Source organism: Chelon labrosus (genome assembly GCF_963514085.1).
Source record: "Chelon labrosus genome assembly, chromosome: 21".
In the NCBI taxonomy this organism is placed as follows: Eukaryota; Metazoa; Chordata; class Actinopteri; order Mugiliformes; family Mugilidae; genus Chelon; species Chelon labrosus.
In genome coordinates this window covers 982,579-1,005,296 of record NC_140354.1, presented here as the reverse complement: position 1 = coordinate 1,005,296, position 22,718 = coordinate 982,579, and the positions used below count along the sequence as shown (strand labels likewise).

At 42.3% G+C, this 22,718-nt stretch overlaps 1 protein-coding gene across 1 annotated transcript in view; it reads left to right on the top strand.

Annotated features, from left to right (window-relative positions):
• The first annotated feature begins 3,690 nt into the window (after window positions 1-3,690).
• The window catches only part of sdk2a (sidekick cell adhesion molecule 2a), a 34,124-nt gene continuing 15,096 nt past the window's right edge, over window positions 3,691-22,718 (top strand). Inside the window, exons 1-23 of the mRNA XM_084570668.1 lie at window positions 3,691-3,845; window positions 5,361-5,467; window positions 5,716-5,863; window positions 7,861-7,994; window positions 11,438-11,549; window positions 11,986-12,176; window positions 12,373-12,456; window positions 12,563-12,757; window positions 13,245-13,361; window positions 13,561-13,728; window positions 13,932-14,034; window positions 14,800-14,976; window positions 15,213-15,349; window positions 15,986-16,133; window positions 17,311-17,451; window positions 17,796-17,977; window positions 20,442-20,557; window positions 20,801-20,996; window positions 21,094-21,192; window positions 21,300-21,491; window positions 21,643-21,764; window positions 21,901-22,010; window positions 22,171-22,321. Of these exons, the coding sequence (XP_084426794.1) occupies window positions 3,709-3,845; window positions 5,361-5,467; window positions 5,716-5,863; window positions 7,861-7,994; window positions 11,438-11,549; window positions 11,986-12,176; window positions 12,373-12,456; window positions 12,563-12,757; window positions 13,245-13,361; window positions 13,561-13,728; window positions 13,932-14,034; window positions 14,800-14,976; window positions 15,213-15,349; window positions 15,986-16,133; window positions 17,311-17,451; window positions 17,796-17,977; window positions 20,442-20,557; window positions 20,801-20,996; window positions 21,094-21,192; window positions 21,300-21,491; window positions 21,643-21,764; window positions 21,901-22,010; window positions 22,171-22,321 (3,267 nt within the window). The 5' untranslated portion in view covers window positions 3,691-3,708. The remainder of the gene's footprint in view (window positions 3,846-5,360; window positions 5,468-5,715; window positions 5,864-7,860; window positions 7,995-11,437; window positions 11,550-11,985; window positions 12,177-12,372; window positions 12,457-12,562; window positions 12,758-13,244; window positions 13,362-13,560; window positions 13,729-13,931; window positions 14,035-14,799; window positions 14,977-15,212; window positions 15,350-15,985; window positions 16,134-17,310; window positions 17,452-17,795; window positions 17,978-20,441; window positions 20,558-20,800; window positions 20,997-21,093; window positions 21,193-21,299; window positions 21,492-21,642; window positions 21,765-21,900; window positions 22,011-22,170; window positions 22,322-22,718) is intronic.

Genomic DNA, 22,718 nt, shown 5'->3' with positions numbered 1-22,718 from the left:
TCTTTCTCCATCAAGTCACATACCATAACAAACCATATTTGGCGTCCATATCACACTAAAGGACCACACAACAACCTGAAACATTACTGGCAGCACCACAGTAGTTTAAAGGTGCCACGTGTAAGAATTGAGGTAAAAATATCCAAGTGTCGTAATACCAGTTTCGGCCATGGGAGGCGGTATGCGGGCAACATAACCGCCAGCCAAACTACTGATTCTCACGGGACCTATAATGATCTTTATGTATATCAAGTTTGATTTTCATTGGCAATACCTCTTCTAGCAATTAAGTAAGTTATCATTAGTCACCAAAAACATTCGGTCTCATTACACCTTGCAATGTTTTCCGTTACGTTTCGTGCGTCCATTTGGGGTTCATTATCATCGAAGACATTTCAAGCTTCTTAGCTAGGATATGAGATACCAAAAATATGTAAGATACTCTACTTGGGGAATCTAACACAAGATACAATACAAAAGGAGGATGAGTATCTGGTTAAAGTATTGTTGTCAGCCAGTAAAAAAACAATTACCAGAATGTGGTACAAAGTAGACCCCCCGACGGAGGAGCAGTGGATATGCACAGTGGAAGAGATTTTTGTAATGGAGAGAATCACACATAAACTGAGACTACAAGAGACACAATTTGAGGATAAATGTAAAAAATGGACTGATTACAGAAGACGAGAAGAGGACACCATCATTGCCATTGAACAATAAGGACATTGATATAAGAATGAATGTTTAACTATATATGTACGATGTGCCCTGATACTGTAATTGTTGAAAGAAAATTTGAATAAAAAAATAAGTTACAAGCTTCTTAGCTAATGTTACATTTTAGCATCAGCTTGGTAGATAGCCTAACAGGTGAAAACCGGATCGGATCTGTGGGTAGAGCTAACTATCAAACGCTAACAGCTACGGTTAGCCATCGCTAACATTAGCACGTTTACCGAACAGCCTTCGAAACATTTTTATGTTATAACTTCCCGAAAAACTACACAAACATATCAAACAAACTTCTAGCGAAATACTAACAGCATCTTACTTACCAGTCCAAAAGAAATGTTGCAAGTTCGGAGTCGAACCTCATTTCTTTCATGTCCATCAGTTGTCTCCAGCGATGGAAAGCAGTGCCAATATTCACTCGGGATCTGTTCCTTTTTTTATCCGATTTTATTTGTGCTTCCGAGCGCGTTTTTTTCCCTGCAGCGGGTGGTTGTGGTGGTGGTAAGGGTCTCTTGCCAAGGGCTTCAGCCATTCTTCCACTCTCTTCCCTGAACTGAAATGTAGGCCTAGTAGTGGGCTGTACTTTCCACACGATTGACATCAGGTTCAAGTACGCCCACAAGCCGTGCGAGTTATTCGTGTATTGCAGTTTGGCTGGCGGTTATGTTGCCCGCATACCGCCTCCCATGGCAGAAACTGGTATTACGACAACTGTCGGGCTGTAGCTAGTAATTTAGCATGCTAATTCAGGTTAATATCTCTGCAGCACCATACTTTGTCATTTTTTTAATGGCATCATCGCCCTTATTTCTTCTCATTCTTTTGATGCGTGTAGCTCATTTTTTGGATATTTTTACCTCAATTCTTACACATGGCACCTTTAAAGTGTACCCAGCCTACTGTACATACTGTATACATTACAAAGTTTGACAGACATATACAAGAAAAACATTTGAAGCAAAATTCTGCCACAAGCACTATGCATGTAACATCTATTGCAGAAGCACACATGCATCAGTTTGACCTAAGCATTTCACTGTGAAGATCAAAAGCACAATGAAGAAGATGGTGAGTCAGGATCAGACATGAGGTTCTCTGTTGGAAACTCATAGATTGCAGAGGTTAGTGTGCAGAGGATCCTGTCTAAGGGTAGTACTATTGTGGTCATTTAAGTGCATACAGAGTCTCAGAGAGATCACTTGGGTGTTACATAGAGAGCTTTTTTGTCTTGGCTTCTGCAGCACAGAATTGGATTATGTTAAAGGGTTAAAGGTGAGACAGATGACAAATGTTGAAGAATTTTATAATCAAAGCTCATTCCTTGTTCCACACCTCAGACTATCAATACCTGAGTCTGGATGTCTTGATCTCTAATTGATCCTTACTGATGGAGCGGAACTACTAACTGCACATAGCCACCCTGAACCTGTCATGGGATTGTGTTTGTGTGTGTGTGTGTGTGTGTGTTTGTGTATGCCAAGTACAATTGCATTAGCGACGGAATTGCTGTGAAGCAACCTTAGTAGTCCCACGTTTAGACCCGGGCAAGGATTCAGTTTCAAGTTTCAGTATTGCTGGACTCTATTGTGTTTTTCATTAAAAGGTTCACAGAAGGCTGGTTGAAAAACGTGATAAGTTGAGTTTTGTTCCTACCAGACATAAAAATGTAAGGACTTGTTTTGGAGACAGAAAGTAATGTGATGGTTGTTATTTGTTTGCCTCCTTGTATAAGTGGTGTGAAAGGGGAGTAAGATTCAGCCTGGTATTGTGTGTGACAATGTGTACAGATTTCTTCTTATACTATGTGTCAGGCATGACCACCTCTGTGTTTCGCAGTCACACTTTTATTTACAGTTTCAATCAGGTTAAATTTTCTGCATCCCCTTCCCTCTCAGTGAGGCTGCCCTCGTGTTCACCCACTTCTGCCATGGTATCCTCCCCATTTACCTCCATAAATCGTGGATGTGCGCTTCTGTATGTGTGTGGAGAGCAAAGGAGGCCCCAGTAATCAGCCAGTACGTCAGTGTGGAAGCAAGCTTGCTCCAGGCCTTGGCGGCTTACTGCAACTATTAATACAGACTTTAATTAGCCACAAACACTGGCACAATCGGCTCAGTGTCGCCCATGGCTGGTGAGGCAGACAGATCAATAGTTCTGATCATGCCTTTTTCATCAGCTTCAAATGAAAGCACTTTGTCTCCAAGCTCAGCCTTGGACCTAGCGTATCACCTTAAAGGCTTTTTGTAGCTGCACTTGCTGTGTGCAGTGTTGCGGATGGGGCCTGTATAATCTGGCTGCATTAGGGAACTATAAAGATAAATGAAGGGAGGCACAGAGCATAACTCATCCTGTCAGAAAAGGAGGTTTAAGACTGGGAAACTTTGTGTTTTTTAAAGCTGCCCCTACCAACCCTGCCCCCTATGGCTTCCTAGTTTGGCATTCTCTCTCTTCGTCTAACTTGCTTGCAGTCTTTTCTTAGGGGTATTTTTCTCCATTAGCTTTCTATTTATTCCTTCTTCCCTCATCTCTTCATTTCCCTCTCCCTCCCTGTCTCCCTCCTCGTTGTCTTTTACTGATCTAGAGGTATGTTCATTTACACAGAGGTATCTTCTACATCTTTGCCAGCACCTTTAAATATGAAATGAAACCTGCCTTTGCAATAACAACTTTGGCATCTGCTTTTCGGCAATCTTTTCTGTTGGCCTTCAAGTTCCCGACCAGTGCAAAAGAAATTTGGAAAAGGCTTGTTCTAAGTCCTCATTTTCTGCGAATATCTGAAATTGTGTTGTGTCTCCTCATAGGGGTTGGTGAATCTCTGAATCACCGTCATTATTACTAGCGACCCCCACCCACTGCTTCACATTCTTTCTTTCTCTCTGTTCATGTATAGTTATTTTTCCTTTTCACATCACTCTCTCCGTTTTCCCCCTTCTTCTCTTTCTATTTCCAGTAGACGATGTCCCACCTTACTTTAAGATGGAGCCTCCTCAGTCCCAGGTTCACCTGGAGGGAAACCGCCTGGTCCTAACCTGCATGGCTGAGGGCAGCTGGCCTCTGGAATTTAAATGGATCTACAATGGTACTGAGCTTACACGTTTCTCCTTGGAATACAGGTGAGGAATGTTAATTAGTTAATAGTTAATTCTATCACCATTTTTTAATTCATCAGTTATAATTATCTTACTACATGAGGACACTTTAGTGGCATTTAATTGTAACTAATAGCACAATTGCAAATTTTTATTCAAATTCATTTTTTACACAAACTAATTTCTATGGATTTATTCAGGACTGATTTGGTTTCATACCTCCCTTGAAACATTACATCTTGTGTTCTGGGAATTGTCAAATTTATTCCGATTTGTATCTTGCACACTAATCAACATACAATGATGGTGTTAGAGGATAGCTCTTTTCTCTTCTCTCTTGTTTGTTGAAGCTATTATTCTTTGAATGAAGTCACACAGTACAATAGATTTTTCTCTCTCATCAACTTGTACAGTGTGGCTGGGCTACTTTACTCTGTTACTGGGAGCAATAACATGCTGTTTCCCCTACCATGGATTTATATTTCAGCCTATAAACACAACTTTGAAACATTTTACTAACAGCACAGAGTGAGGCAACAAGGACTTGCGTCAGATGTGTGTGTATGCATAAGTGTGTACATATACAGTATGCTTGTGTTCCAGAATGCCTGCATGCGTGTTCACAGGTCACATCAGTCCACAGTGGAAGTAACTTTCTATCCAATTCTAGCCCTGTCTGGACTCTGACTAGACCCCTGGACACTCTCAGGTGGCATTGTCTGGTTACTTTCACACATGTAATCCATCACACAAACGCACACACACGCACACACATACACGCGAATGCTTGCTTGTCGTTTTCCCCCTCGCTCACATCCTCCCTCTTCCCTTCTCCCCCTTCATCTTCTTCTTCTCTTTCCCGTCTTTCTTCAGCAGTTGGCTGTTCACTCACGTGGCATAGTCTCTGGGTCCGCCTTGCAGTCCATCCCCCTGCTTGTTATTCTTCACCAGCCCTGATCAAAGAGGAGAACTGGAATCCATTTAATCAGACCCCCCCACCACCACCACCACCATAGCCCCGAATTGCAGTGCAGGGGGAACATGGCCAGAGCGGATGCCACACTCTTAACTGGCAGTAGCAAACCAGTTAAAGGGGACTAATCTCTTGGGTTATCTATCTTGTATTTCACACAGACCATTTAACATGTATGCACATCAGGCAAGAGACAGAGCTCTGGCTTCTCAAAATGTGTGAAGGAAGAATTAATTCCACTGACTGAAGATACAGGATAATAGTGGTGTTAGTGAGTTCTGCTAGTCAGGACCTCAGCTATCTCTGAGTTAAAATGTCATTTGTTTTTCTTTACTTCAGCACTGACCATCCAGCACTACACCAGCACCTAACTACATGTTTGTTCAATTCCTGTTTTTGAACAATTACATCTCATGCCTAAGTGTAATGCCATTTAAGCGGTGTGTCTGGTGCTCAGTGAAACATCTCAATTAATTAAGAATCTGGAGTGTGGGTGATAAAAGCGGCAAGATGTCTGTCATTCTGGTATGACTAATTGCACTAATGCTGCTGTGTGTGCACATTAGGTACCTGATCCCTTCGCTGGACCAATCGCACGCTGGCCACTACCGCTGCATTGTGCGAAACCGAGTGGGTGCGATAATGCAGTGCAGTACTGAAGTGCAGGTTGCCTGTAAGTGTGGGGTTGTATCCATGTATTCTCAGCAGTATGTTTGTGAAAGGCTTGTCATGTACAGTATGTGGATGAGTCACTTTTATAGAAGCTAGCTAAGCTTTTTAAAATGGTACACTGCATTAATGACAGTGATGACTATTTTTTATTTCAGTCCTTTTTGCTGGCATGTATTTTCAATAATTTATCGTCTGGTCTTGTTTTTTCTTATTTTTGTCTCCCTTTCATTCATTTCTCATGTCTGCTAGACATGGTCGGTTTTGTGGAGGGTGAGAGATCTCAAACTGTATCTCAGGGCGAAGGTGCTCTCATCCATGCACCACGGATTCACAGCTTCCCCAGGCCCCAGATCACCTGGTTCAGAGATGGTCGTAAGATTCCCCCCAGCAGCCGCATGTAAGTCGACATTCACCCCAGCTTGGTGGTTTTGGTTTGAACCAAGAACGTATGCATGTGTGTATCTGTGCTTGTATTATCTAGTGCTCTCATATATGAGTTGATGGTGAATGCTGAGCTGCTGAAGCAGAATATCTCTCACTTCAGAGAACTCTAAGAGGTTCAAAACGCAGATTTTCTCCAATCTCCTCGCATCCCATGAGTGAAGTTGAGCAGAATAGTTGATGAACGAATGCCAAAGAAGGCCTTGTGTTCATCATTGAATCTCCCCTCCGTGATAAAGCAGGTTATTATATCACCCTTATTGACTTTGCAAGCAGAATGATTGAAGGGTGGAAACAGAGCAGGTACCAGGGGAACCAATTAGACAAAACTGGACAAAAGGTCTCAACTGACGGTATGTTTGACTGGCAACTCTCAACCCTGGGTGGATTTATGTGTGGGAGGGTGTGTGCATATTGTATGTGCATGTGGTAAAATCTGTGTGAGGTCATATATGTACAGTGGGAGATCAGAGCGTGACTGTGTATCTGTATGTGCCGTCTTCCTTGTGTAATCCCCCCTCTCCCCCCGATCTATTCAGCAGCCTGCGTTACAACGTCATGGCTGGCTTGAATACTTTAACCTTTTAGGGTCTGTTCAGACCTTGCATTAATATCCATTCTGGGTGATCGATCATGTAAAAGACAGGTGTGGTCACACCCAGGACGCATTGAGATCGCATATGAGAGATCCAATCTCTGACCACATTTTGAGGTGGCCGGGGTCGCCTATGTTGCATGTTGTTCCTTAAGAATAAATGTATCCTCTGTCTACAGGACTCAAATACATAGTACATGCACTGAGGAAAAGTATGAGGAAAAATCTCAGCCCCTTTCCATGAATGTTTGACCAATCTCAGAGCTGGTTACTATGCAGCTGGCACTTAACAGAAGAGAGGCAGCGAAACTGTGCTCCGTGACAATAAGAGCCTCTGACAGGACACTCTGCATTTGCTGTTTGTTTGCTCTCTTCGTGTCAGGCCACATTGATATTCACAGGTGTGTGTGAGTGTTTGTGTGTGTGTGTGTGTGTATTGGTTCTAGCGCATTTGTATAAGTGTCTGTTGACTCTGAGAGCCTTGCCTCCTAATTGTTGAGGAGTTTGTCTGTTTATCCTGCACTGATAAGGAAGATACTGGCAGCTACAAAGAGCCCTAATCTGTCTGCACGCTTAACATCAGCTCTCATTTTCACAAAGGTGTTTGACCACTAGTCTAACAAACATTCACAGATAACTTTGCATGTTTTAAGCCAATTGCCAGTCCATTTATAGGTGAGGTTTTTACAATTTAATTTCTTGTATTAGCTGGCCTGCTACATTACAGTGTGTCTGAAATGGCGAAAGGTATTTTAAGTCATATATCTGTGTTTATTGCCAAACTTTATCCACTCATATTACTGTAAGTTGCATGAAGATGGACTCTGATCGTGCTTTAAGTAACATCTTGCAGAGCTGATGTGTCGATATCCAAGTGCATTACCTAGCAGTCACAGGAACAATGAATGTGTTTTAATATATTCAGACAAACAGACAACTGAGCAATTGGCCTATCTGTGCAACGGCTTCCATGAATAAAACTCAGCCTGACCTTCAGCATCAACTACCCTCTAGGTTGACTGTGAGAAACAGCCGCTCTGGTTTAATGACTTCAGTGTGTCTGTGCGCTTGCTAAGAATGTGTCTGTGTGCGGTGTATGCATACATGTTTTCAAGTGTGTTTGGGGACATATTTTCGAATGCACACTAGTTGACTGGAGTTGTCTCTTTTAATTGGAAGCCAAATTGTTTACCCTAATTTAGTTCATCTAGATTCAGCGCTATCTAAAGCTGTTTGTGAAGAGTTTAAGTGAGCGTTGCAGAAATTCATGCATGTTAATGTGGTTAAATTAAACTAATGTGTGTTTTTTGTCTTTGTTTTTGTTGTTTTTTTGTTTGTTTTTTTTTGTGCAAACTCAGCGCCATCACCCTAGACAACACGCTGGTCATCCTGTCCACAGTGGCCCCTGACGCAGGACGTTACTATGCCCAAGCAGTCAATGACAAGAATGGAGAAAACAAAACCAGTCAGCCTATTAGTCTTGTAGTGGAGAGTGAGTACACACACATACACACACCAGCTCACTAGCAGGCTGCTGTCATCGGTAGACTGCACTGACAAAGGTTGTATTCCTCTCAGCTTCCCACTTATGGTGCATGTTCATTCAACACAGCAGCTATACAACAGGTGGCCCAGCCATAGACAATAGAAACAGAGATAGTGCCCTCTACTGGCGAAATCCCTTCACCGTGTCACTCATTCCTCTTCTTTCTGTCAAACAGACACGATCGTACCCAATTACCTCAACCGCAACAGTTGCGGTCTTGTTTTGAAGTCCTCCCCCTAACCTCAGTCTTGAGAGACGAATTGCAGTCATACATTGGGTTTTACTGTAGGTGAAGCTCCAGCAGCATCTCTCCGACTGCCTTGATGTACGAGCCCGTAAAGTGCACCTTCAGTTTGATTGCCCCTCACAAAAAAAAATCAGATTTATGAAAGTGACACCGAGAAAATCATTAAACATACACACAAAGGCACACAATCAGATAAGAAGGTCAGCCTCATGGTCACAACAAATGAAGTGTAGCATTGGTGGTATCAGCATGGTCACATGGTCTTATTTAAGTTTAGCTGAACTTGACACTTCACATCCTACCACCTACTTCTTTTATCTGAAGTCCCATAAATGACCTACTCTCACTTCCTTTCATCCAAGCAAAGTCACTGCTTACCATGGCCAGCCAATGAAACGACTAAATGTGTTTTCTGCGTCGAAAAAGAAAATAGAAGTTAGATCGTTTTATACTACTTACAGCTTATCTTTGTTAAAAGGAGATCTCCAGAAGCTGAAGAAGAGATCTCTCATAATATAGTAACATTCCCACTATCGTAACTACAGTAACATTATGTGATGAGAATTGTATCTATTGTATGAAGATTTTAACCCGCTTGCATATGAAGCTGCACCATTTTCAATATCAGTTCAGTCCAGTATGTCCTCTTCAAAGCTTTAATGCAATGTTTGTAATCCAGTGCTCAGTACCGCATGGCGTAGCAATCTGTGGGGACCAGACATCACTGAATCTGACCTTGCAGATCACCCGATACTATTTTATATCTAAAAAGTTGGGTTTTTTTCTATTTTTTTTGTTTCCTTTACAGCTGTGTGTTAGCAAATATGTTGACAGTAAAAAATGCATTAAATGACACAAGATAGCCTGAGTGTAATGTCAAAGGCAAATAGACACTGGATAACACTCCAAGCAGGCAGATGTTGTGTATAGTTTTATTCTTCAGTGTGTGAAATCCAGTACAGTTGACTTGGGTTTATGTTTGTTTTTGGACACAGACAGACGTAAACAACACAGTGACACTAGTAGTGACAGTTTGCGATGCAGGAAGCCACCTTGTTTAGCTTTTCCGTTTAATTAAAGGCTTACACACTTGAAGTGCTCCCAACATTGAAAGTTTACAAACTGCAGTTGGCTACATTAATTAGCGCCTGCCAAGGAATCAAGGAATATAAAATGAGCTCTTTGATGAGTGTAAATAAATGTCCACAGTTTTTCATGTGATGCTTTTTTCATGGACCACATTTTCAGCCAGATTTGATGGTATTTAAATGACTTAATTAGCTAACCTGTTCAGTTTGTATATTTACACAGAGCTGTAAAACATAATATATACTTCAAATATACATTAAATTACTGTTGCAATTCTAACTGGGGCAACTTTATTCAAGTTCAACAATCATTATGCTTCTTACTGGATCAGCATGCCTGTATTGATTAGAACAGTATCAATTGTTCTGATCAATAAATCATTCATAAATTATTGAATCACATATTTCAACCAACTAGCGACCTTAGGAAATACGTTAACTGATTTTTCAGGACTTCCTTTTTGTGGTAAAAGTTTTAAATTACTTGTGTTTGAATTATTCTCACGCCATCAGTCTTCTTCCCCTCCTCTCTCCACATTGACTTTTCCATAAACTTTATCAGGAACTCAGAGAACATAAGACCCATGGCAATTTAATCTCACGTAGTATCCAATAACTTCTGAACAAAATGAACCAAGTGTTGTACCGCCATAATGAAATGGTTTATTTCAGTCAGCTGCAGTCTCACAATCTCTTCCTCTTTGCTCCCAATTTCAGTCTTTTTTTTTAACGTACCAAACATCTCAACAGTGAATTTTCCGGTCACTTCCTTTTCTATACTCAGTGCGGCTATGCAACTATTATCAAATCTAAATTAACTTGTGTTCTTGTATGCTTTGAGGCTAATTCAGATGTTTTAATGTCAAAATGTTAAATGCATTCTGTAAATGTAACAGCAAAATGCCAGCAAGATGAAAAGTATGCTGCGTCTGTCTTTACCCGAATGTGCTTGGACAGTAATTATTTATAAATACATAAGTTATAACAATTTATGAATTTATGTGTGTATGTAAGTATTTCACATGTTAATATTTTTTGCACTGCAGTAATAACTATATGATATAGTTCATTCATTCATCTTCTGTAACCACTTCCCTTCCTCTGGAGGGTCACGGGGGGCTGGAGCCTATACCAACCGACCCTGGATAGGTTGCCTGTCTATGTCAGGGCTAACACAGAGAGACAGACCACCATTCACACTCACACCTACGGCCAATTTAGAATCACCAGTTTACCTAACAAGCATGTGGCAGAGGTGGCAGAGAACCCACACAGGCACAGGGAGAACGTGCAAACTCCTCACAGAAAGGCCCCAATAGATTTGAAACCAGAACCTTGTTGCTGTGAGGCATCAGTGCTAAGCACCACAACACTGTGCCACCTATATAATATAGTGTAAGATTGAAATAAGATTTTGGTAGTATTGTTCAGGGAAGAATAAAATTGTCATAACACTTTTAAGATTCTAAAATTATGAGCCATGAAAGGGTAAAACTTAACATGAGGTGGCACAAAATAACTATTATAATAACAAACTTGATTAAGAACCTAACAGCTAAAAATGGACTCGTGTGCGTATGCACCTCCACACAATACACACATGCAACACACTGTGAACAAGCAATCACTAGAACATACAAGTTCACAGGCCCATACCTGTACTCTGGGGAGGTGGGGGAAAATGAGATCAGATTCAGAGAGAGATCACTGATTGAGGGCAGTGAATCGATGGTTGGCTGGAGGCGCCGCGAAATGCACGAGTGATGGTGCTGCATTTAATCGCCTTTTGTGTTTGTCTCAATTATGTTACATAATGGATTCTAACACCATGCTCAGGAAAATGCTGTATGCACTACAAAAAAAAATCTAAAGGAAAGACAAGGGTGTTAATAGTTGGCAACCTGCTGGTGATAGTGACAGGCTGTCAGTCTCAATGTAAGGATCTGGTCGTGCTCCGTTCTATATATGAAGCAGATGCACAGGCTCGATCTGAGGGAGGCATGTAGTTTGTAGATGTATTTCACTTTTTTTGTGCATTCCAATCTGTGTGATAGATGTGGGAGGACCTGCAGACCCCATTGCCCCCTCCATCATCATCCCACCAAAGAACACCAGTGTAACAGTGGGGAGAAACGAAGCTGTCATGGAGTGTGTTGCCAACGCAAGGTAAGCGTTCATTCAGACGCTTGTGGATACAGAGAAAAAGACATGCAAATCCAGACAGACAGACAGATACAGTCTACGCAAATGATCAAAACACCCCCACATTCTTTCTCCTGATATTTTGTCATTTTAATGAATCTTGGAATCCTTTGTTTGAACACGACAGAAAAGTATTTTGCGCATCTTTTATTTCCTACCTCTCCTTCGTTCTTTCCTTTGATTCAAGGCTTCGCTCTGTTCTTCCTATCTCACACTATCTCAGACCTGAATTCTGACTATTATCTCCAATTCAAAGACTTAATCAGAATGACAGATGTATCACCTTGCTCCTCCAGTGCTCTGTAACCTTGAAACAGAATATGAATCTGTATTAAAATCCACGCTCCATGCCTCTTGCTTTCTTTTTCTCTTTTTTGTTTCATCTTTTTTTCTCCTCTAGACCCCTTGTGAAAATGAGTATTACGTGGAGGAAAGACGGGGCAGTGATCAATACAGGAATCCGAGATTTTGGCCGTAGATTGGTCATCAGTCTGCCTGCAGTCAGTGATGCCGGTTACTACACTTGCGAAGCATCACTCCGCAGTAGCAGCACCCCCTCAGTCACTGCTGGAGCTTACCTGCATGTTCTTGGTAAATTACCCACAGCTAACATTTTAACTTTGCGCAGAACGACTGAGCCTGTATCATCCAAATATTGCCTTTTTATGCTAGGCCTCATGTTGAGATTTTTCAGAGAGATTGTGTTGCCATTTTATATTTAAGCTCCGGGAAAAAAAAGCACCACTTTAATGGGGCAATTATTTATGTTTTCTCTTCTCCTAAACAGAATATCCTCTGTTTGTAAAAGAACCACCAAGTCACATCAGTGCAGAAATGGAGAAAGTGGTGGATATCCCGTGTCAGGCACGAGGTTAGTGGTGTTTGCGTTTGCTCATGCTATTCTCTATGCGAAAGAGCAAAAAACATGAAAAGAGGGTCACGGTGACAAGTTAAAAATAAAGCCTCTCCGTCTCCAGGCACACCGCAACCAGACATAGTATGGTATAAGGACGCAGTGCCCATCAGCCCGGTGAAGATACCCAGGTACAGGGTGTTGGTAGGAGGCAGTCTACAGATCAACGGTCTCCTGCCAGATGACACGGGGATGTTTCAGTGCTTTGCCCGCAATCTTGCAGGAGAGATCCAGACAAACACCTACCTAGCTGTTACGAGTACGTCCCCTTGAAAATGTTTTCAAAGCTTGTCTCCTGCTTATTTCTGCTTCTCCTCCATTCTCTGTCCCCTCCCTTTTTCTCCCTTTCTTAAATCCACTCTCCTCTGTTCTCATTTCTAATCCTCTTTTGTCCTTCTCTCGTTCTCCCTCCTACACCCATCTATCTTTATATCTCTTTGCAGTGACAGATTTGTCACCTTGGATGCTCTGGCAATTATTGCCTATTTTTGAATCAGAGAACGAACAGGAGAAGCGGAGAGATGGAGGTGCCTTGTCAGATTCTCAGAGCTGTCCCTGAGAATGAGACCTGACAGCCTCCTCTTCTATCATGTCTATTAAGCTCTCAGCCGGCGCATGCTTTATTAGGGAGAAAGCTGTTTATGTCTCTCATTATCACCCGTCTTACCTGATTTTGTTACAGTGCGTGCTTTTCTTTCTATGCGTGTACGTGCGTGTGTGCGTATGGCTGACCCCTCCCAATTCAGGTATAGCTCCCAACATCACCGCTGGCCCCTCTGACAGTGCAGTGATTGACAGCATGTCAGTCATTCTGCATTGTGAGACCTCAGGAGCACCAAGGCCAGCCATCACCTGGCAGAAAGGTGCGTGGGTTCACAGCATGAGGTTCTGATGGGGATTGTGGTCGGGGGCGAGATTTAGACAAAACCTGTGGAAAATATTTAGAATATAAGTTTATTTCTTTGCTGAACTGCTTTCCCACCTGTTTGTTTGCTTGACATTTCTCCGATATTCCACTGTTCCCCCTGTCCTCCATCCCATACCATCAATCACTTTTGGCAGGTGAACGTGTTTTGGCCAGTGGCTCGGTCCAGCTGCCCAGGTTCACCCTCCTTGAGTCGGGCAGCTTGTTAATCAGCCCCTCCCACCTGTCTGATGCTGGTACCTACACCTGTATGGCCAGTAACTCTCGTGGCATAGACGAGTCCTCAGCTGACCTAGTGGTCTGGGGTGAGTACAACAGTAACCCGGTCTATAGTCTTGGGGATTATACGTGTAGTCATTTGCTGTGAACAATTAGCATCACCATCACCACCTTGGATGTCTTGCAAAATACTCCACCATTGATAAAATAGTTGAAAAGATTAGACCAGTTCCAGTAAGTTCTGAACAGTCCAATGTCAGCCCCTGAGTAACAGCCTCTGTTTTTACAGCACGTACTCGCATCACTAAACCACCACAAGACCAGAGTGTCATCAAAGGGACCAAGGCTGTTATGACATGTGGCGTGACACATGATCCCAGCGTCACTGTGAGGTAATATGTTGCAATTTTCTTTCTTTTTTTTGCAGTATTTATAAGTATTTTGTAATTCTATGCAGTCTAGAAAAACAGGCTTGGGCATCAATGTTATACTTAATTAGTTTATGAAATCAGCAAGAGATCTTGTAGTGTTTATCCCCCCCTTAGAAGACCTCCTATGGGGGAGATTCGGAAACTCTTAGAGTCAGATGGAGGAATTAGTAAACGGCTTCCCCCCACCCTTCAGAAAGTCTTGAGCATGAGTGTGTGTACGGGACTGAAGAGATGTCTGTGGAGCCCAGTGATTAGAGTGCCTGTCACCTGTGGGCCTACGACATTGATCAGATTGCGGGGGTAAACAGATGAATATGTAAACAGAGTAATAACTTCAGACAGTGCCTTTAATTAAACACAACACAGAAGAGATTAGCTTGAGATCCCGGATAGTCGCAATTAATCACAGGAGCTCAGTGTGTGCATGTCTATTTGCATGTGTTTGAATGAGGGGGTGTCCATATGTTTGTGTGGGTATATACCATGGACTGAAATGCATAGAGGGTAGGCTGTACAAAGAAAGAAATGATTTCAGATTCAAATCCCTTTGCTATCAGCATCACAAGGCTTTTCATTGGCGTCAGCACCTTCTGTGTTTGTTGTATGAACTGAAACAAGGGCAGCGAGAAAAACTAATTTGCTGTCACAACAGACTGCTAAAGTGTGAGCCTGTGTGTCCTGGTGAATGCGTCTAACATACTGACATGCTCACGCACATACCTCCAGGCATGTGTGGGAGAAGAGCGGCTCAGTGATTGATGTGAACACGTCGCCCCGCCTGCGTCTGGATCCTGACGGGTCCCTGCACATCTCCCAGACATGGTCGGGTGACATTGGAACATACACCTGCAAGGTGACCTCAGTGGGGGGCAACGACTCTCGCAGTGCCCACCTCCGAGTCAGGTCTGCATATTTGCCTCATCTCTCCCTCGTCTTATCTTGCTGTCTGTGTTTTTATTCTTAATTTCAAATCTGACCAGGACATAATGAATAGATGTTTTCCTACTGTTTGTGGTTTATCTCTGCTTTCCTCTCTTATCAACAACACCAAGCTGTCATTTGATTCTGTTATTAGCTGCGACTCTTGCTGATTAGTTTTTTTTTCTGTATCACTTGTTCCCTCACACATGCGTATACAGGCAACTGCCCCATGCTCCAGAAAACCCAATAGCAGTTCTGAGTACCATAGAAAAGAGGTCCATCAACCTCACATGGGCCCAGGCCTTTGATGGCAACAGTCCCCTTATCCGCTACATCCTTGAGGTCTCAGAAAACAGTGAGTGTGTCATGCATTTTGTTATTTCTTGTTGCAATACTGATGCGCTATACTCCAGAGAAGCACTCATTTGCTTTCCCTACTATTATTTTATATTTCCTCTGTGTCCCTTAAATTGCCATTTGCATCCTGCCATACCTTGTGCAATCAGTATAATTCAATTGTCTCACTTGTGTTCTTCCTCATGAATGATCAGGGGAACCAAACTGTGTTGATGCCCAATGCTATTATCTTCCCTTTACGTGATAAAAAGTAAAGGAATGGGACTGTTTTCACCAACAGAGTAAATTGTTCAACCATTTGTCATTGAAGCTCAGACAAACTGAAAAGATGACTGCTCATTAAGAGAAAAATGAATCTTAGGATGCAGATGGGCTCTGGGTTGTGGATAATTGAATTGCAATCAGATATTTAGAGGGAGTGTACACAAAAATAGATTGCTTGTTTTGTTTTTTTTGTTATCGGGAGCTGCTATATTATTCTTGAAAATGAAACAATTGTGTGCGATAATAGTCAAAAATAACAATGAATGTTTGAGTTTGCAAGAGCTAAATAGATCTTATTTCCCTCGAGGACCTTAATGGCCTCACAAGTTGATTTACAATTGACTGGCTATGTGCGCCCTCTCTGTTTTAGATGCTCCTTGGACAGTGCTGTTGGCCAACATCGAGCCAGAGTCAACTGGTGTTACCGTTGGTGGCCTCATCCCAGCACGCTCATATCAGTTCCGTCTGTGTGCCATCAACGACGTGGGCAGAGGCCAGTTCAGCAAAGAGACTGACCGGTGGGTATTAGCCGTTCAGCATCTGCTGAATATTGAAAATGCTACTTGTAGTCTGTCATTTAATGCTTTTCATGGCGATAAGAAACGCGTTGCACCTCAGGGGGTTTTACCCTTCTGAAACAACCCTCTCTTCTTCCTCATCTTGGCAGTCAGTGCAATAGAAAATTCTATGATTATTTTCTATGAGTCCTCTTTTTGGTCTTCGCTCTTGAGGGAGTGAGTGAGAGATGAGCCAGCTTTTCAAGATAAAACTACGAATGAGCTGAAATAGCGCTTTGTGAAGACTTCATGGCTGCACTGACCCAGCTTCATCTCTCTCCCTCCTATTAACTGCCTTTGCTGTATTTCATGAATAAAATACAGAACAGCTTGGAAGTGGCAGAGCTCAACTCAGACTCTAATCTCAAGCTAATTCTCTTGACAAGCAAGACAAAATAATCATAGTCGTACACCCTCACCCCAACACACACTCTCTTGGCTCATCATAGCCCACCTAGACACAGTAGTGTCAGACCTTGTCCACATCGACGTAGCCCGTGTGCTTCTTCCATACCTGCAGTGTTGACCTTCCTCAAACTGAAAACCATACTCATCACACAATATTTTCTTCATGCACTTGTAGACAGACATGAATCACTGTGTGAATCTGCCCAGACATAAATGCGCCACAGGAGGGTGACTGAGTGTCACTAAGTGCAGGGCTTCTCTGAGGTATATCGGTGGCACACCTCTTTGATCCTAAACACTCTGCTTTATCTCCTTCAGAGCAGTGCTCCGGTGCACTGGGAAGAAATCAAGATGTCATCTTAAATTGACTTAAGGGGAAAATTCTGCCTGGATCTCTCTTTCTTGTTCTTTTATATCTTTGTCTCGCGCACAGTGTTTCTCTATTGTGTTGCTCCATTTACACCAAGGGCTCTTTGATCTCCTTTTCAGGCCACAGCAAGCTATCCCTCAGCGGGCCGTATTATTGAGAATATGTTTTGGACAAAGACACAGCCACACTCAGCCCAACTCTCCTTTGTGGTCCTCTAAAAATACAAAAAGCCAGCTTTATCGTGATTTGATGTCTATGATGAAATGGGATAGAAATATGCAGAAACTCAAGATAATTAATGCATGGCTTCACTCTTTGTCTCCTCTTTTCCCTTTTTTTTTTCTTCCCGTGCTTGTGCAGCCTAACCCTCCCCGAAGAACCCCCCAGCGCACCCCCTCAGACGGTCATCGCAAGTGGTCGTACCAATCAGTCTATCATGATCCAATGGCAGCCACCCCCAGAGAGTCATCAGAATGGTCCACTCCAGGGCTACATCATCAGGTAAGAGAAGACCACGACAACCTGTCAGATTTTGTCCAAGGATAGGTGCCGGTGCCATTCAGAAGTGATAATAACTGTTATGTCAGCTCCTTTTCTTCCTCTCCATTGAACCCCGTTCTTGCTACAGCTGCTGTTGAATAATTGGTACCAATTAAATACGTACCTTTTTCTCCATTAATTTGTTGTCACCTTTCTTTCAGTAACCATTTATAGCATTTCTCTCCGACCCTGTATTTCTACAGAGAATCTGTGTCCTAATACATTTATATTGTTTGTACCTGTGTGGTCCCTGTCCTTCTCTCTTCTCCCTCCCTCTATCTATCAATTGCTCTCTCCGCTGCCAGGTACTGTCTGTCAGGGCTTCCAGTGGATTGTCAGATGAAAAACATCACTAACCCAGACCAGACTAGCCTGCTACTGGAGGACCTCATCATCTGGACCAACTATGAGATCGAGGTGGCAGCTTACAACGGAGCAGGCAGGGGCACCTACAGCCACAAAGTCACTGAGTGGACTTTGCAAGGAGGTGAGCGACATGCCCAGGCTTTATATGGTCTGTGTTAATGAAACCCTCCCGCAAAGCTGAGCCCAAGTTAATGTTTGTGTTCAGGCATCAGCTTTAGAATTTAAAAATCATGAGTTCATGTTTTTGGTTCCGCAGATTGAATTTATTTCACTTGCTAAATGTTAAGCCCACACCATGTAACTGTTTAATATGTTTTTTTAACGATGAAATTAGGAGTTGTACCGACATGTCTTCACCACAGCACACCCCACTTTTAAATTTGACAGCTATGAAAAGCATTTTTTCTTGGTCAGTATTTAGTTTAGTTCTTTACATTTACTGTTTTTATTTTCCACTTTTAAAAAGGGAAATTCTGGCAAACAATGTTGAGAATGTGACTCAACATTTTAAAGCGCACATTAACCTGCTGACTTTTTCCTCCAAAGTAGGCTAAAGCTTTTGTACCAGCACTTTGAAAGGTTAATCCACAATTTCAGTGCGAGAAGATTGAATAAGGGGTTTCTTCCCTTGCTTTTGAAAGTCAAAGTCATAGCTTACAGACTATTTAAAATGCTGCTACTACACTTTGTCATACACCAGGCAGGGGATATTGCTTCTGGGTCAGATATGCAGCACTGACTTCCAGCTTGATTTTAAATTCCTTTAACTTTTATATGAAGCTTTGAAAGGCTTAATGCATTCACATATCTCTGAATCCCTGTCATGTTAAACCCATTCCATGAAGAGAGATTGCTACACCAGACTCTCTAAATATGTTCAAGAGCATCCACAAGAAAACTGTCAGGGCTTTAATTGTGTATTCCATTTCATACCCTTGCTTATAAGTTGTTATTAGAGAGGTGTGACTAAGAAGTTATTTTAGATTTTATTAAATTTTACAGCTGTTTTTGGTGTTGTGTCATTTAGGCTGTTACACTGGTTTCCAGTGTAGGTTAATTTGTTTATATGGCTTAATATCATTGACCATCTTGTGACAGTCTAATGTTCTGCTGGGAAATATTTGGACCTGGCATTCACTCGTGTGGATGTTACTGAGACATGTATCGCCCACCTTGACCAGACCAGGCACCCCCACCCCATAGCAATGACACTCCTTGATGGCAGCAGCCATCCCCAGCAGGATGCAGCCTGACACAGGCGCATCCACAAAAACGGTTTAGGAACAACCCAAAAAACATGCGAAAACATGCAACTCTTGTGTCAAGGACTTGTTTCATTTCAGTGGCACCCAACATGGTTTCCTTACATCCACTCTATTCCACAGTGCAGTTTCCATTGCATTCACTTCTTCATGTTTAGATGCAGCTCGTATGATTATTCAGATGTATGTATCATTTTGTTCCACCTGCTGCTCTCTTCTCCTGCTGTCCTCTATTCTCTCTCTTTTTCTGTCTCTACCCAGCTTGTAGAGACAGAGTTATTGCTTGCTCTGGGGTTTCAGGCTCTGGCTTCTCTAAAATGTCTGGAGACAGTTTTGTTGTTGACATACAGTGTATAAATTAAATAGATTAAAAATAGAAAACTCCACTTCTAAGCAAGATTTTCAGAGCTTATACAGATAATGTATATAATGTCACACTTTTGGCTCAGTGAATTTTGTCAAATGCCATTCACAGGGTTAAGGACAGCCCAGACTCAGTATTTCCTAAAATCCCTGATAATGTTAAATGATAATAAAAAGTTAAATAAGATAACATAAGATAATCCTTTCATTTATCCCACAGTGGGGTCATTGATGAGGTTCAGATTAGAGTCAGTCATATCTGCGACAAAGCAAGTGTATCACATTTCTAAAGAAGCACATTTTTTAAGAAAGATCAGTCTGTGTAATTAGCAAATTTGCGAAACCTCAAAGGTATGGCAAACATCAGTTTTATTTCTCTTTCGCTTCCTTTGCAAAAATAAATATTAATTTCATCATCCAACTCATTGTCAGTGAATAAGAACAGCGAACAAGCCGTTCATGTTGCTTAGCTCAGCTCTCATTAATTGGATGTTCCCGTCACTCACTCCTTACAGACACAAGAGCAAATCACGGTGTGCATTCAAATACATTAAAAGGGAATTAATGAAAGAGTTGGGACATGAAAACTAATGCTGGCCAGCCAGCCAGCGTCATTAACATGCAACTCCCTGACTGTTTTCCGGTGTTACATCAGAATGGCGTGCACACTTCAAGCAAATTGCTTCAGGGTTCACCTGGAAACTGCCTGAGGCAACCGCTCTCACACCCAGTTTGATTGGCGTGTTCTTACCTCCCCAAATGAGCCGAAAAAAGTCTGATTTTCATGCCCTAAATGAGGCCGGTCAGAATGTGCCTGTTGTAGACTCTCAAGTTATTCCTTCCCTGTCTCATCCCTGTCCCCTCCGTCTCTCCTTCCTTTTGTTCTTCTGCCTGTCCCTCCCCCACTCTCCTTTTTCTTCACTCCTTCTCCTTCCTCATGTTTCTCCTCCTGTGGATCAGTGCCCACTGTGCCACCGGGAAATGTGCAAGTCGAGGCTGTCAACTCTACCACAGTGCGTTTTACCTGGAGTGCTCCCAGTCCTCAGTTTATCAATGGGATCAACCAGGGGTATAAGGTAAGCAACTCCTTTCTGACAACTGATGCCCTCTAGTGGTCAGTGCTAGAAGGGCACTTAGTTGTCACAGTCTTATTTCAATAACTGTCAGACAGATTGTGCCTAAAGCCCAATTTTCAGTACATGTGATAAAATCTGTAGCTGTGAACATTTTTTATTTGAGTTTTACTTTACTGAGTCAATAAAATAAATGTCTGGTCTGACTGCACGATAACATCCAGTCCCTTTTCCTGTAATTTCCAGCTCTTAGCATGGGAACCCAGCCATGCTAACGAGGTCACTGTGGTCACAGTGCGCCCCAACTTCCAGGACAGCGTTCATGTTGGTTTCATCTCCGGCCTTAAAAAGTTCACAGAGTACTACACTTCAGTGTTATGCTTCACAACCCCTGGAGACGGGCCCCGCAGTCCGCCTCAGCAGTTACGCACTCATGAGGATAGTATGTGTCACAAGTCAAGAGATTACATAGCACTTACAAATAATGTGCCAAACTGTTGTTCTGTTCCTTTACTGCCTATTTGTATTATTTCTGATAGCCCCTGGTGCTGTGGGACACCTTAGTTTCACTGATATCTTGGACACCTCACTAAAAGTCAGCTGGAAGGAGCCACTAGAGAAAAATGGCGTTCTCACAGGTAACCATTAAAGATAACTATGTCTCCTCTGCTTTGCTCAGTTTTTGACTGAGCTGTGTTAATGTTATTATCATGTACCACTACACTAAAATCACCTCCTCTTTCAGGTTATCGCATCTCCTGGGAGGAATTCAACAGGACCAATACCCGGGTGACCCATTATTTACCCAACCTGACTCAAGAGTACAAGGTTACTGGGCTGACTGCGCTCACTACTTATACCATCCAGGTAGCAGCCATGACTTCCAAGGGCCAGGGCCAGCTCTCTGCTTCCACTATATCCTCTGGAGTACCACCAGGTCAGTGGTCAAAGTACTGTATATGATTATCATTATATAAATATATAAACTATTAAGTTGAGAATTTATGATTACTTGGAATATAAGAAAAACGTAACAGTGAAAGTTCAAGTTTTATTTTAATTTGTCTTTCTTTAATCCTCTTCTCCAGAGTTGCCTGGGCCTCCAACCAACTTAGCGATCTCTAACATAGGCCCTCGCTCTGTCACTCTGCAGTTCAAACCTGGTTATGATGGCAAGACATCCATTTCCCGTTGGCAGGTCGAAGCTCAGGTACGACTTGTCACTGTATTTTAACATAATGAGAACTGTGTGTTGTTTTTTTTTCCCTTAATATATTAGCGCACAGCTTTACCGTTGTTTCAGCTGCTTAGCGGGTGATACTCCATTCTTTCCCTGTGCTTTTCAGGTTGGTATAATTGGAGAGAATGAAGAGTGGCTGATGGTTCAGCAGCTGGCTAATGAACCTGATGCTAGATCACTGGAGGTCCAGGATCTGAACCCTTATACTTTCTACAGGTGAGCACACACAGCTATTGTCGCCCTGCTATGCTTGCATAATAATGCATCTTGCTCAATTATACTCGACATACTCAACTCTTATGCTTCCGAATATCACCTGAATTCTATGATTTAATGCCCAGGTTTATCTACCATCAGCTGGTTTCCTTTGTTATAGGTTCAGAATGCGTCAAGTTAACATTGTGGGCACCAGTCCCCCCAGTCAGCCCTCCAGGAAGATCCAGACCCTGCAGGCACCTCCAGACATCTCCCCAGCAAATGTTACACTGCGCACAGCAAGTGAGACCAGCCTGTGGCTTCGCTGGGTGGTAAGATGTCACACCTCATTGCACATTGGTGCTGCCACAGTCAGTGGTTTTATTTAGTTAGTTTTATTGTTCAGAATTGATTAAACCAATTAGGGTAGGCATGTTTGGTCTTTTGTGTGAATTTTCCACTGCTGATTTTGGTATGTATAAATTAAATTGATATTGAATACATTTCTATTCTTCTCCCATACATGGTAGAAAGTATGTTGGGTATAGTTAAATGCCTTTGGGTTATTGACATGAGGCATTATTTTGCCCATAATATAATACATAATTTGAAGATTATGCACTTAACAATTTAGCATTTAATAACAGCTTGCTTTTAAGTGAAGTGACTCATAGCTAACCAGTTTAACACAGCTTCCTATGTATATTCTTCTGTGTGAGGTGTTGCCTT